General features: G+C 41.4%; 1 protein-coding gene across 2 annotated transcripts in view; it reads right to left on the bottom strand.

Moving 5' to 3' along the window:
• Positions 1 to 15,738, bottom strand: part of RORA (RAR related orphan receptor A) — a 96,078-nt gene that overhangs the window by 43,112 nt on the left and 37,228 nt on the right. Inside the window, exon 1 of one of the 2 annotated variants that reach the window (XM_028142015.2) lies at positions 10,244 to 11,295. The exons of the other annotated variant lie outside the window; for it this stretch is intronic. Coding sequence (XP_027997816.1) covers positions 10,244 to 10,502 — 259 coding nt within the window. The 5' untranslated portion in view covers positions 10,503 to 11,295. Of the gene's footprint in view, positions 1 to 10,243; positions 11,296 to 15,738 lie in introns of those variants that run through there. 2 annotated transcript variants of the gene reach the window in all.

Below are 15,738 nucleotides of genomic sequence, written 5' to 3'. Positions count from 1 at the left end.
ACTTAAAGTTTTTTTTTAATTGTTGGTTCCTAAAATGCCTTCCTGAGAGACCAGTGCATCCAGATGTTAGTATTTTATTCTCTACTTGAGAGAAAAAGAGCACATCGAAGGAGAAGTCACCTCTCTATACCAGCTGTCACCAGCAAAGTCACTCAACTTGCACCCGGGCTTGTATGGTTTCGCAGGAGCATCGTGGAAATGGCAAGATTCCCACATACAAACACAAAAAACATATGTGTCATCCTCTGACATCTTGAACCTTAGTATTAAGTTGATATCTGACTCAAAGGGCCCTGCCAAACTGTAAACATTAAAGAAAAAAGTCCTGTGCCTTACTTTGCCCCCTCCCAAGGTCCTACCCCTTACCTACTGTTTAAAGCCACTTCTTAAAGGCTTTAACTTGACTGGTTTTTGCTGAAAACTCAACAGCTTTTAAAAATCATTGATAAAGACACATAAGCATGCCTTAAACAACTGAGAGGTCAAGCATTTGCAAACTAGATCTAAAATAAAAGGCAAAATTGGAGTTTTGGAACTTCGACTATTCCCTTCAGTCTTTATACAAGTAAGACTTAGGTGCATAAGAGTTAAAACACTGGGCCAGAATGCCCCATCGAAATTCAAAGAAAGCGGAGCTGTGTTTGCAGGAAATCTCTGAAGCATAAGGACAACAGGCACATCTTCTCATGTGGCTTTCTGAGAATATGCAGCTAGTTCTGACAATGGGAACAGAATATTAATCCTTTGTAATATGCTTCTATCCCTACTAGATTAAGCTTTCCAGAGAAACTGACTCACATTCCCTGATGCATATGTATCTCTGCTAAAAGCCAAATCCAAATGAGCTCTTTGTCCCTAGACAGGGAAATTCTGTTAAATCAGAGAGAAAGAAGATTTTTCATATAGAGGAACAATAGATAACTTTGATTTTTAGAATCAATTCTCTATAGAATTCTCCTACTACATAGTTATACAAAATACTCAAATTTGAGGCAATTGACTCTTTGCCTTTTTGGGTAACTAGGTAGTAACAAACTAAAGCCTTGAATAAATTAAGTGAATATCAAGAGAAGCAGCTTCCCAATACGTCACTTCGCTTATCCAGTGCGTCAAATACTGAATAAATTATCATCCAATAGAAGATGATGCCATTAAGATCAGCAATACGAATAGTTTCCTCTTTTTTGGTTTTTCAATTTAACCTTTCTATTGCCTTTGTAAACAATGGAACATATTTGTTCCTGAGAATTTGTGGGGTTTTGAGAAATCAGAGACCAAGACAGAGGTATCTGGCCATTTGGCCAAATTACTCCCAGTTGGAATAAGGTTCCTCTAAGATTGTAGAATTAACTGCATTTTTTCCATATATAATTCTGGAAGGTCTTCTAGTACCTTGAGATCAGAAACATCTAATAAAAATCCTCCTCTTGAACCTCTCAGTGTGGGTTAACTGTCATTTCATATCAGCAGGAAAGAGAATCCACTTTAAAGTACTAAGTAGTTAGACTTTGCTGAAGGGAAATTCCCAATAACTTCTTTTCCAACTATGGGTGTGTGTCCCTTATATAATTCTGGATCGTACTAGACAAAAAAAAAAAAAAATTGTCATCTGAGTCACAGAACTGCATCTAATCTTATCTAGCAATCAACCTCACTCTAGATACCAATTCCTTTTCCCCCTTAACAAGAACAATTTTGCCACATTTAGGTTAAGTCTTCCTTTGCTCACAGTTGAGAGCAACGGGGTCAGTCAGCTCTTTGCTTTCATCATTCAAAGTCTGTTTTCACAACAACAGAAAAGAACATATTTAAAACCAAATCTGGAGATCTTATCTCATTTCTGCGTAGCCAAAAACATCAGAATTACTTTTACTGCATTTTATGAAATAACCTTACTTTACACAATTCCCCTCAAGTTCTCATATCTAAGCCCAAGAAGATAACCACTCCATTTTATAGCTCTCTTATCTTTCCATCTGCCTATGCATACCTCAAGCGATACCCATTGTACAATCTTGGTACTTCTATTTAGATGCTTTTGCTTTTTTAAATGGGTACCTATAATTAAAAATAAACAAACCTGGTGCTTCAATTACAAGTCCAAAGACAGGAAAATGTATTGACACAGAAATGGGTCTTATAACAAATAGGACATTTATTTAAATCTATATCAGTTCTACTACTTCTATGAGTCTGGCATACAGCATACAGCTTAGCATACAGCATTACAGTTCACTAAACAAATCATTCAAAACATTCTGTTTGCCTCAGAATACTCCGTAAAGGGCCAAAGTCTCCTACCTCAAAAGTCAGCCATTGATTGCTAATTCCAATTGCACAATTTCTATGACCACGTATAGTGCCATCACAAAAGTCATCTGGATGCAGAGATGCAGAAGTGGGTCAAATAACAGGAATCCAGGTTAAGTCATTAAAGCTTACAAGGTAAAGGAACCCATTGCTTCTTTCCATTCACTTGAACGGTTTTTTTGAAGATCAGTTACTGTTCATTGAATAGATCATTTAAGAAATATTCCCCAACCAAATTAAGTTTGAATTCATGGCAAAAGATTGAAAATAATTATAACTTTAAACCTTGAAAATACATTCACACCCCCCTCTGTATTAAGCCATAGAGGACTAAAATGACAACAGATCCATAGTCACAGCCACAGACTGGTGAAACCAAAACCTTCTTGGTCTACAGGCCATTTTACTGGGTGAGGATGGTTAAGAGGATAACCCCACAGCTCAGATCCCCACTTTATGCTTTCTCCCACTTCAAAAAGTCTCCCTAGAATTAACTGGGAGAACAGAACTTTGGGCAAGAGACCAGGGAAGGGTCTGGTCTTTATTAAAAGTCACAAGCAAATTATTTAGACTTGCCAGAAGGAGAAGTGTAGGTGTTGTCATATTAATTATTTTAAGGCTGTAGGATCTTGAAGGATCAGTGACCAACTCCCCCTGGTAGAAAAGTTCTACTAGGTTCACCTACAATTTCCAGGACGTAGCCAATGACATAAAAACAATAGACATGGCGAGTTCTAAGCTTTCAAATAAATACATCAAAGATGCACCTTGGGACTGCAGTCCAATGTTGTTTATTTTTTTGAAAATTCTCTTTCATAATGCTTTTCTAAGACAGCCAGTGCGGCCAGGCAGAGGAATAACCAGAAGAGTGTATTCTGACACTTTCTCTAAACACACGCTCTTTAAACTTGCTTATTAAAGAAACATTTTCATTCTTAATTAAAATATATAAGATTGATCAGAAAACAGATAACAATATTTGCTGAAAGTGGATGCACAGGTATTTCTATGGCCCATGCCAAAGGGGAGAAAGCAGAGCAGGAAGCTGTGTCTTCAGAGGAAAGGGAAAGATAGCAAAAGGCAGCAGTGCCTTGGGGACATGAAGCAGCTGTGAGACATGAGGAGAAGGAATGCTCTGGGCCAAGGTAAGAGATTGACAGATTTATTTTAAGAAGGTTCTGACATCTAAGCATCAATTCACAGACTACAACACCTAAGAAATGTCATTCCTTCCGCCCCAACAAAAGGAAATGTATAACTTGGGTGTTTATCTTGAAGCTACCTATTTTTATGTAAGTCACTAGAGGCCTGGTGCATGAAAATTCATGCACTGGAGGGGGGTCCCTCAGCCTGGCTTGCCCCCTCTCACAGTCCGGGAGCCCTCAAGGGTGGAAGGTGACCCGGTGATGAGGGAAAGGCGACGCCATCACACCTCTGCTGTTGCCACTGCCGGCAGCGCAAGCCTCAGCCAGCTCTGGTTACCTGAGCCTCAGGTGGCCCTGGGCGGCTGGGCAGCCACCATCTGAGGCTTGCCTGTGCCACGGGCTTGCCCTGGGCAGCTGGGGGGCTGAAGGGACTGGGGGACTCCGGAGGCAGGCACGCGGAGTGGCCAGGCCCGCCTGGGGGTGGGCCCAGCTTTGGCACGCGCCTGCCGCCCGGGTGGGGCTGAGGGGACTGGGTGCCACCATCTTGTGGCTGTGGGTGCCGCCATCTTTGAGGGCATAGCAGTCAATTAGCATATTCCCTCCTTATTGGCTGTGGGCGCTGCCATCTTTGTGATGATGTGAGGGTCAATTAGCATATTCCCTCTTTATTAGATAGGATGCCCTGGAGGTGAGGTAAGAATGCCATAGCTACACAAAGATAACAAAATAAGGTTTGCAACATCATCCTATTTTCAGTTTCTCTTCCTGGAGTCCAAGGAGCTTCTTTAGCCTGCAAACATTTCATGACCCATCCTGAACGTCCTGCTATCAGCCTTGCAGCATTTGGCAATGTGTCTGCCTCTTAAGATAGCATGAGTGAGTGAGTGTGACATTATCATTGGAATAAGTGCATCTTCCTAATTTGCAGTAAAAGTGCACCATTCACACACTTTGGTATTTCAGTAAAACAAGGTTTTGAAATGCGTTTCACAAGTGATGGTGGCACATTTCACATCAGATGGAAACACGGTCTGATGGCTAACAGTGACAGTGGCTATAGGCACATCTTACTGTCCCAGCAGGAGTTCCGAATAATAGGTCCCTTTTAATGCCAATGGCTATTACCATCTTAAATCATCATCATCATCATCATCATCATCATCATCATACACACACACACACACACACACACACCACATTCCACACACTCACAAATACCACACATTCCACACACTCACACCCAGCTCCATCCAGCTGCCAGTCCCACCACCACTTGCTGAGCACCTGCATGAGTAGCATCAGGGATGCAGAGAAGGTACATAGAGCCTGCCAACACCCCTCATTTTGTTACATTAGCTTCACTGTGTATGAATTAGAGATGGAAGAGAAAATTTTTTTGAAAGGAGTTGAGTACAATCTTTTTTCTTTCTTTTTTTTAATGTATTTTATTGATTTTTTACAGAGAAGAAGGGAGAGGGATAGTTAGAAACATTGATGAGAGAGAAACATCGATCAGCTGCCTCCTGCACACCCCCTTCTGGGGATGTGCCCGCAACCAAGGTACATGCCCTTGACTGGAATCGAACTGGGACCTTTCAGTCCACAGGCCAACACTCTGTCCACTGAGCAAAACTGGTTAGGGCGAGTAAAATCTTGAAGGTGAAGTGTCAAGATTGAATTTGTAAACTCTAGAGCAGTGGTTCTCAACCTTTTTAATGTCGCGACCCTTTAATACAGTTCCTAATGTTGTGGTGACCCCCAACCATAAAATTATTTTCGTTGCTACTTCATAACTCTAATTTTGCTACTGTTAATGAATCGTAATGTAAATATCTGTGTTTTCCGATGGTCTTAGGCGACCCTGCTAACGGTTCTCAACCTGTGGGTCGCGACCCACAGGTTGAGAACCGCTGCTGTAGAGCCTGAGGTTGAATCCCTGCCTGTCACATACTTGTCATGAGAACTTGAGATTTCTTAACCTGTGCCTGATCTTCAGCATCTTGAAAAGGATCCCTACCTCATTATTATATGGTGCCCAAATACAGTGCCTGTTGAATCAGTGCCTAGCTCATAGTAAGTGCTCAATAATGTTAGCTACCATCACCATCACTTATCTTTTTTTTAATGTTTAAAAATGGATTTTTAGAGGTAGAGGAAGAGGCAGAGGGTGAGGAAGAGGGAGAGATTGAGAGAGAGAGAGAGAGAGAGAGAGAGAGAGAGAGAGAGAGAGAGAGAATCATGTGAGAGTGAAACATTGATTTCTGCCTCCTGAATGAGCCCACAACCTGGGCATGTGCCCTGACTGGGAATCAAACTAGCAATCTTTCTTTCAGTGCATGGCACAACGCTCAACCAACTCAGCCACACTGGCTAAGGCAACCAACACTTATCTTTTAAGGATGGTGGTATTTGGCAAGAGTTGCAACTGGAGTTGAGGGAATTATTAGAAGAATGAAGAGGGATACGTCATTATGTTTCTTTTAGTTGAAGACTTGGAGTTTAGCAGCTTTATTTCTAATGCAGATGCCTAACAGAAGTGACACTCAGCAGGTACAAAGCATGACTGAAAGAAACCAGTGCACATTATGTCAGCTCGGCCTTTTGGAGAGGTGGTAAGTGGAGGAAGTGAGAGAGAGACCTCTAGAGCTGCGTGGTGACATGGGGAAAAGACTGGACTAAGGTTAGGAGGCTTCTAGAACAACCTGTGTAATGAGCAACGTTTACAAAACACCTGACACACATTGTGACCGCCTTCCTTCAGGGCTCAGCTCCCTCATCTGCTCTCTGGTAAGTGCTGCAGACCCGGGCCTGCTATCTCACACTGCCGTTTGAGGATTAAGAGTGAGTCGAACTGTCATCTCCCCAACAGCAGACACAACTTTTTACAGCAAAATCCACCAGATGCCACCTAGTCAGGGAGAAGTGGTGGAAAAAGTGGAAGAGAAGCTCACCTGACAACCAATTTGTCTAGTTTCTCGCATTTTGATTTAGAAAGGGGAGTACCCTGAAATGTTCCCGTCATGTCCTGAGTGAACGTTCAGGCAGAGTACTCACTGGAGTAGAGCACTCTGATCCAATACACCTGCTCCCTCCTTTTTGGTCTTCTTAAAAACAACAACAAAAAAAAACACACCACAATGTTTACTACTATCAACCAAAGAGAATTCTTTTTAATACCACACCCTGCCAGTATAGAAGAGACAGAGCAACACGATGCTAATATGGTATTGATGGAGAAGAAAGTAATTTTTCCCTTCAAGGTAAACAATTTCAATGGAATGTACTAGGACAGATTTAAGCTGTTTTTTTTCTCTCTCTCCCTCTCCCTTTCCATCTCTCTTTCTCTCGTTATTTGTTTATTTCTCAAAAGAAAACATTCTCCATCAGTAAAGCATTTTAGGACCTCAAGCTACATGGTCTCCAGCTATACTGTCTAAGGCATTATATGTCAAGGACCAAGTCCAAGGCCCTCCCAAGGACATCAGGGCACAGAGCAGTAACTTCTGAAGCAGGGTCTGGTGGGAACACAGAAGGGGACTCAGCAGACAAGCGCCATCCCTGTGAGACGTCGGGGAGCCAGTGTCCGGAGGGGAGGCTGGAGTCAGGCCAATGCTCCAGGAAATCAACCCAACTACTCACCATGAACTGCCCTTATTTTGCCTTCACTGCTATTCAAAGGGACTCAAGGCAGTCACTGAAAGCAATTCTAAGAAATGGAGCTAAAATTTTTTTTTGTAAAGGCTTAGAAAAAATCATTTAAAGAAGTGTGCAGACTTCCAAACTAAAATTCTGAATGGGACAGGAATATATATATATATATATATATATATATATATATATATATATTTTTTTTTTATTTTTTTTTTTTGCAGGGGGAGGAGGGGTGCATAATCTTGGTATGTTTGTTTAAAAAAAAATCAGTCACACCTCAAACACATCCATCAATAATCAGAAAGATAGCTAACACCTGACAGGAATTATTCATTTAAAATATCCTTTACAATATGTCACAAGAATAAGCTAGACTGGTCCTCACCCATCCCCACCCTCTAACATAAACAAATCGTCTTTCTATTGAAGCCAATTTCCTGTTCTTGGAATCAGCTTTTTGAATTGTCAGTTAGGCAAGATGAACTGATAACCTGACCATAAAATTTACCATTGGCGATAGCAAGTCAGCTATCAACAATGGTAAATTTAATTTTATTTCAAAATGTTTCTTGAGAGTGAATTCTTCCATCTATGACACAGCAAGTCTTTCTCCTTTTCTGGGTCTGTTGAAGTGAATGGTACCCAATAGGTACATTTCATTTGCCAATTACATAGCTCAGTCCATTTTAGAGTGAATCTATTCTTTTCCTTTCCTTTCTTTCTTGACTTTTGGACATTCCTAATCAAGTTCAAAGTATGTTTTCTTTGTACATAATTTTACAAATAATCTTTGAGAACATATATCAAAGTTCAAGTCGCTTTGCAAAAACAACATCATCAATGAAGCCGGGAGATTTTAGGAATAGTGATTTTTACATTGTGTCATTCCAGGGACCTTCCTGAATGAGGCTTTTAGGAAGAGATTAACATGAATAAAACCAGACTTTGAAAGTGGCGATCAGGCTGCCTTCAGTCTAACCTGTGAGGGAGGCAAGGGGCCGAGGAGACCTCAGTCCCACCTGAACCACTGTTTTCACTCCTCTCCTAACCTGACGGAGAGCCGTGTGGCACTCCATCCCTATGGACTTTGCCAGGCCCCGCATTTTATTCAACTATAACCAAAAAATGGGGAGCGAAAAAGGATGATGTAGGAGAAAACTGAAAACCCAAAGGGCCAACTATAATGAATATCTTAAACTAATGATGTATTTTAATATTCTAGGAATTTAAATTTGTATTAACTGTATTAATTTAAATTTGTATTTATGTCTGGTGTGTGTATTGAGAGAGTAATTGCTAAACTGGGGGAAGTGAGTTACAAAGACTTCAGCAATGGGTGTAAGTGGCCTGTGGGCCAAGGGGTGTGAGGTCCCGAGTAGCAGATCTAAGATCTCCGTGGTTTCTCCAGAAAGGCTGTCACGCATTTCATGCCGGGGTGCTGCTCTGCCCCGCCTGCAGCAAAGCCCAGACCAGCCCTGGGAGAAAGTCACGGGGACCAGAAAAGCAGCAGCAGTTCCTACATTCTTCAGTAACATCTCCCAAACCTTAAAAAGCGAAACTTTAAGAAAGCTAATTTTTATATCTCCAAACCACCAAACTGTGAGATGGGATGAAATATTGATAGTTCCACATGCCATCTCCTGGGGAAAGCTTCCGTGTTACAACTACCATTTCCATCGAATTCCCCGTGTGCCCTTGTCTTGACCCCCACGGCTGAGTGAGGTCGGCCCACCCCAGAAACAGCGCAGTCTGTGCTGACTGCAGGAAAAGCACCGAGCTGCCCCAGGACCAAACGCTGCTGCCTCTGAGTGACTTCTGAACTGGCGGCTGAAGTCGGAATTCTCCTGTGATTCCCAGAGAGTATGACAACGGAAGTCACCATTCTGGGGTCCTTTTGGGCAGGAGTTCCCCTCTGGCTCTCCCTCCATTCAGCTTCCCACACTCACTGCATGCTGTACAGTTTTGTTAGTCAGGGAGTAGTAATTCTGATCCAACCAGAAACATGTATGATCACCAGTGGGGTGACCTAGACAACGGCCGCCTACTGCTCGGGCGGGGTGCTCCTGTGTTGCCTTTGAATGTCCTCTTTTTGTCTGTTTGTTTTTTTGTTAATCCTCACCTGAGGATATTTTTTCCATTGAGTTTTAGAGACAGTGGAAGGGAGGGGCAGAGACAGAGAGAAACATCGATGTGAGAGAGACACATTGACTGGTTGCCTCCCACACGCGCCCAGACCAGGGCTGGGGATTGAGCCTGCAACCCAGGTATGTGCCCTTGACCAGAATTGAACCCGAGACCCTTCCGTCTGTGGGCCAGCTGATGCTCTAGCCACTGAGCCAAACTGGCTAGGGCCAATGTCCTTTGTAACTGCTGTCATCTATCACGTTAATTTTCTGGAAGAAGAAAATTAGCGGCTAATATTTTCTTCCAATAAAATCACTGGCACCAGTCTCTACACCAAAATGAGGCTTGACCTTCAAAGTAGTGATGTCATTGCCACAAACTACTTTGAACCACTTCTTTGGCAACTGTTCTCCGTACCAATGAGATGAGAAAGACAAGTTTGTCACTTTATAGTCTTTTTTTTTTTTTTTTTAAGGAAAATGGCCTGGGCTGATTTCTTCTCTTACCATTAACTATTGGTTGTTTTCAAAAATCGAATTCACTTTTCCAGGAGAACAATGGCCACGATGGAAAATATTAAAACATTGCTAAAGGAGCGTAAAGTAGTTCCAGAAGAGGAATTGCATATGGGTTTTTGGCAGCGACCGTGAGCATTTTTGGCACAAGTATTTATTAGCCTCCCCGGTTGAGTGCCTTGAAGGGGCAATGTTCATGTGGGAGCATACCTCCCAGTACATTTGTTAAAATGAAATCAGCTTCATTACCTAATAATGTATATGACTTCGGGAGGAAACTCGGAGCCTCCTATTTTATTTCTCCTCACCATACCGTTCAATTAGAGTGGGCTTCGTGGAAATTCTGATTCCATTGCCATCGCTGCTGCACTCAAGTATGCTTTCTGATGTCATGCTCTGAAATAAACGAAGTTGTTTGCTACAACCACCTACACACAAATTAGAAAATTATATGACAAGGCGTTTAATACAGCCTGCAGCTGGGACACAGGTTATTACTGAAAGTCGTTGTCGACATGGTTTCTGGTTTTGCAGTAAAAGAAGATGACTTGAAAGGACTCAGTGGTTTTGATGCTCTTCTGGAATGAAAACAGTCAGGGAGTGCAGAGCATCGGGCTGTCATTAATGTCAGCCATGCGAAAACGCTGTCTCCAGGAACACTACCGTCATTTCCCCGCTGAGACCAGGACTTTCCACTCTCCGGCATTTCGGGCTCTGGGCTGGTACTTTTCCAAAAGAGAACCTTTGGGCGATCCATTCTGGGTACTCCAACACACAGAGCACTTTTCAGTTAATACGTGGCCTGAGTTTGCCAAAGTCATCCAATAATTTTGATGGGAAGATGTGTTCCTTTCTGAGAAATATTGCGAGTTAAGGATGAAATCCTCAAACTTCAGAAGGCAAGAAGTATAAATACTACCTTGAAAGGTACAAAATGTCAAAATAATGTGGTGGATAAAAGTATATCACTATCGGAGTAGCTTTATGTTACTTCTCTTGAACGTCTTGATATGTACAGTTTAACATGGTCTTATTGATAAAGTAGACAGATTTCCGGTATTCTTGGTATGTCTGATGCTGTGTAACACCTTTTATGTACTGTGTCTGTTGCCTGATTATGTTGTAAACAAGCAACAAAACACCATGCTTCATCCCAAAGTTATGAGGGTTGTAGAATGAAGCGCACTGTGTGGGTGGAGTTAATGGTACAACATTAAAACAACAGAGTTGCCCTGTATTTTCTCACTCTGCAACCAACTTGGGCACAAGAGAGAAGAGAACAAAGCGATGTTCTGAGGTAGGGGTGAGCATTACGAAGTGGTATTCGCTATCACATCACGAGGGCACTTTGTTCTTCTTGTTATTTTCCTCCCCCCATTCATGGTCCATGAATTAATATAAGAAACCAACAAGGCATTAGGGAATAGGCTAAATATAAAACAGTATTTGCTCTACTCTTTGGTTTCAAACACTCTAAGAGAAAGATATCAACATTTTTTTTTTAAATCTCACTCAAGGATATGTTTTTATTGATTTTTTTTTTTAAAGAGAAACATCGATTTGTTGCCCGCCCCCCGCACCAGTATGCGCCCTGACTGAGGACCAAACCTGCAGCCTAGGTAAGTGCCCTGATTGGGACTCGAACCTGCATGCAACCTTTTGATATATAGGAGGATGCTCCAACCGACAGAGCCACTCAACCAGGGAAATACCAAATTTTGGATAAGAAAATATTTTGTAATTTCCCAGGATGTCACATATTTGTCATACTTGCTGTAGTGGTAGTATGGCATTTTTAATATCACATTTTTATTGCAATAATTTTTAAATCTCCAAGGTGAGTTCTCACAAAGAGATTGCCCGAGTTGGGGAGGGTGGGACATCTGGTGATACACTTATGGTGAACTTTTTATTTCACTTATGTTCTATGCTTTCAAATAATAAACTGAAAATGCAATGTCATTTTCCATTCTCTTCTATCTCATTTTAAATATAAAAAACAAAAAAATAAAATTCTATTTTATTATTTGTTTGTGAAATAGCCACAAGTAAGACTCCAGGGTTTCTTCATAAGTGTGTACTTTTTTTTTCCCAGCCATCAATTAAATCACAAAGAGAATGCAGCTCATTTCATAATGAGCTGAAAATATAAATGATTTTTGAAACTAAATGGCCAAAAGACATAGTTGCTTATATTTGAGCTGCTTTTGAACCAGTAAAAAATACAGAAGAGGAACACATAAGACTTGAAATCTGGATGGGAATTTTAATGTTTTAAGTTTTTCACACCCAACCCCAAAGATATTCATTTAAAAATAATATTTAAAATCATAAAACTTATCATCTAGGTCATTGGTCGGCAAACCGTGGCTCACGAGCCACATGCGGCTCTTTGGCCCCTTGAGTGTGGCTCTTCCACAAAATACCACGGCCTGGGCGAGTCTATTTTGAAGAAGTGGCGTTAGAAGAAGTTTAAGTTTAAAAAATTTGGCTCTCAAAAGAAATTTCAATCGCTGTACTGTTGATATTTGGCTCTGTTGACTAATGAGTCTGCCAACCACTGATCTAGGTATCAATGATTTCCCCCTACAGTATTCAACAAAAATACATTAAAAAACTTTGCTACAGAATGATATCTAGAAAATATCAATAGAAATGTTATCAATGATCAATCCTTCTCCCTTATACATTAGATTAAAACTATTGTCACCATACAATAATCTTTCATTGGGAAAAAATTAATCTTTCTTAATGTTGTTTATTTTCCTCAAGGGCAGTTGGAAAAAAATGAAAATGTGACTCAAAGGAGATGAAGAGGTCTAAATAATGCTACCTTAATTCTGAAATAATAAAAGTTCAAGCAATGAATGGCTAAATTCACACCTCAAATTACACCAAATACAGGCTTAAAAAAATAAGTTTTCATTTGTGTGAAATCATGACCACACTTAGAGAAAACAAAAGAAGCATTTTGCAGAACTGTGCTGGCTTTGCTGCTCTTTCTGCTAATTTAGATTGTGCAAAAGATTCATTGTGTGGACCAGTTGCTCTTTGTCACACTCAGGCAACACCTTTAGAGGCAGACAAGACAGCTATGCATTAAGCAGTCCCTTTTCATCTTTTAGATTTCTGCAAGGAGATTTCACATGATTCCATAAATGAAATAAATTAAGTAATAACTATAGTTCTGCAGGGAATATGCAACACATTAATATACCCAGGCAGAAGAGATCTGTGCATATTTATTTTCAGCATTTGGAAATGACTGGTGAGAGTGATTCAGTGCCCTAGCCTGTTGTCTTGATAATCTCATGCCTTTTAAGCAAAAGGAAATGTATACTGCATAATGGCTTTACCACTCTGACCTCAATATGGAGTAAAATGACAGATAACAAGAAGTAGAAGCTGGTCACTTACACAAGAAAATGATTTGGATGCTTTGGCTCATTCTGGTCTCTGCTGAGTTACCCACATCCTTGTCAGCAGATGTGGCTGACAGTTAAAACCTGCTATTTCTAAGGCTTAAGATATTAAACATAATTTGGGCATATGAAGAGTCATTTTTTCATTTCAATGAGAGTCCATTGCCCACACTAGTTCTCCTCAGGAAGAGAAGTTGAAAGATCTATTGCAACGAGCCTTGCTGGCCTTCTTCCTCCTCCGAAGCTCCTTCTCTGGGTTAGACAATCATAGCTTTGGTTTTGTTTAGCATGCTCTAAAGAGCTAAGTGACCCTTTCAAATCACAGATTTCAGACCCATGAGGACCTCTGAGATGATCCAATCAGGACCCTCCCCCCTCGTGCCCCCCCCCCCCTTTTTAGCAACTGAGGCTCTGGGAGGTAAAGTGATTGTTTTGAGATTATCTAGCTGGGATGAAACCCAGGAGCGGCCACCACCCACATCTGCTCATTCTCCTGCCATCTTCCCACCATACAAACTCTCCCATTTCACAGATGGAACAGTAGAACCAGGGTCAACAGAAATCACTCACTTGGGAGGAGTGGGCAGAGGTTAGTTTATCAGGGTGGCTGGCTGACGCCTTGGCAGCTGCAGGGGGAGCCTGACCTTGAGGACAGGAAGTGAGATGGTTCATGGTTCACATTAGTGGTGGTAAGGAGAGGCAGTACCCTTTGGCGTCACAGACAGAATACTGGGCAACTAAGGGTGAAGAGAGGTCCCAGCAGATCAGAAAAATGATGGGAGAGCCAAGGAGGAAGATTACACTGGAATGAACCTGTGGCCACTTGACATTTCCCCTGGTCTCAGTCCTAGCCACGTGCACTTCAGACATATCTAGAGATACAGAAGCTTAACTTGCTTCTTAAGTTAAAGTCTCCCTTAATATTTGTCTTAGGGTCCACAGAAATCAAACACCAGAGGCATTCCTCGTCCTCTCTTCCCAAGTCATTTGCTATTATAACAACTGAATTCATTCTTCATAGCATTTCTCATTTCCTGGAATGCTACATAACTATCAGCCCTCTCCACATGTTTAGAATGGAAGGTCTACGGAGCAGGGGCCTGTCTTTCTCAATCTTTATCTCCAGTGCCTAGCTCAGTGCCTGACATATTGCAGGTGCTTCAAAGAAGTGGGTTTGGGGGTCCTATCACCTGCTTTTAGCATGCACTAACTAATCCCTATCATCCTAGAGGGAATGAAAGGGTTGTCAAAGCTATCCTACACAGCCCTAAGCAAGTTTTCCTTCTAGCATGGAAACTCTGCGGCAAGAACCAAAATAACTGAAAGGATTCCCAATTTATCATAAAATGAGACAAACAAATAATAAAATCGGTGGGGGCAAGCATTCTTTTTTGAACTACTTTTATGAGAACCTGCAACCCAAAGATGCCAAAGGAATTCACAGGACTAGGAAAAAAAAAGGCCATGGGAGCTGGGAGAGGGGGAACGGGGACACGCTCAGGGAGAGAAAGACAGTAACTCCTCTCCTGACATCAAGGGCTAGCCCAAAAGTAGTCCGCACATGGACCCCCTGTGTGTGCTGTTAGATGTCAGGAGTAGCTTTAGAGATAGACAGATGGGAGCCTAAATGTTAAGTCGGCCACTTATTAGCTCAGAGATCACGGGCAAGTTATTTAACCGCTCCAGTCTATGCTTTTCTAATCCGTAACATGGAGACAAGAGTAACTATTCCACAGGGTGTTATGAGGCTCAAATGCAAGAATATATCTAAGCAACTAGCTCAGTGCCTGGCACACAATGGTAGCCGCTATTGCTATTATTATATGGGCTATTGGTATTTTGACTTGATCTCAGATAATACTCAATAATCAAAGTTAATCTCCATCTGCTTTTCTGAACCAGAAATTACTGCTTTATCCTGGGATTATTTATAAGGTCAAGGTAGCAAGTGGGTGTCAGCTCATTTCCTAAGTCAGATGGGCTTCTAGTGGATGTTGGGGATGCTGGTTGAGATGCACTGTGCTGAAATTGATTTTGACATCTGCCAAGGGTGTGGGGCCAGGCTTGCTGGTTCTAATATTAGAATTGGTAAGCCTCTGCTAGTGTCACAGAGCATAACAGCTAAGTTAATATTATAGAACAAAGCATAAAGGAATGGAAAGAATGGGCTAAGAGTCAGGTGGTCTGGGCTCTAATTCAAGCTCTGGAGCTAATATTGATTTGCCAATACTGATTTTGAAAATGTAAGTAAATACATATAGGGCAGGGCACCTGACCTACAGGACATCCTAGATGGTTATTTGTTGAGATCATTTGAAAGAAGAATAAAAGCCCAAGACTATCAAACAGAAGTGTAATAATTAAATATTTCCTGCCCTCATTCAAAAGTTTGACTCTTCCGACCAATGAGGAATATTTTTGAAAGGAGAAAAAAGATTACAATATTTTTGGCACTAAAAAAAAAAATCAGCTAATGCTTAGGGATGCTCCAAGAAAGACAAGGCTGTTGAGAATATGGCAGCTCTTTAATAACCAAGGCACCATTTAAAAATAGCTGGAATTAATTACAGA

This window comes from Eptesicus fuscus, chromosome 5 (assembly GCF_027574615.1).
Source record: "Eptesicus fuscus isolate TK198812 chromosome 5, DD_ASM_mEF_20220401, whole genome shotgun sequence".
Lineage (NCBI taxonomy): Eukaryota > Metazoa > Chordata > Mammalia > Chiroptera > Vespertilionidae > Eptesicus > Eptesicus fuscus.
This window is presented reverse-complemented; position numbering and strand designations above follow the sequence as displayed.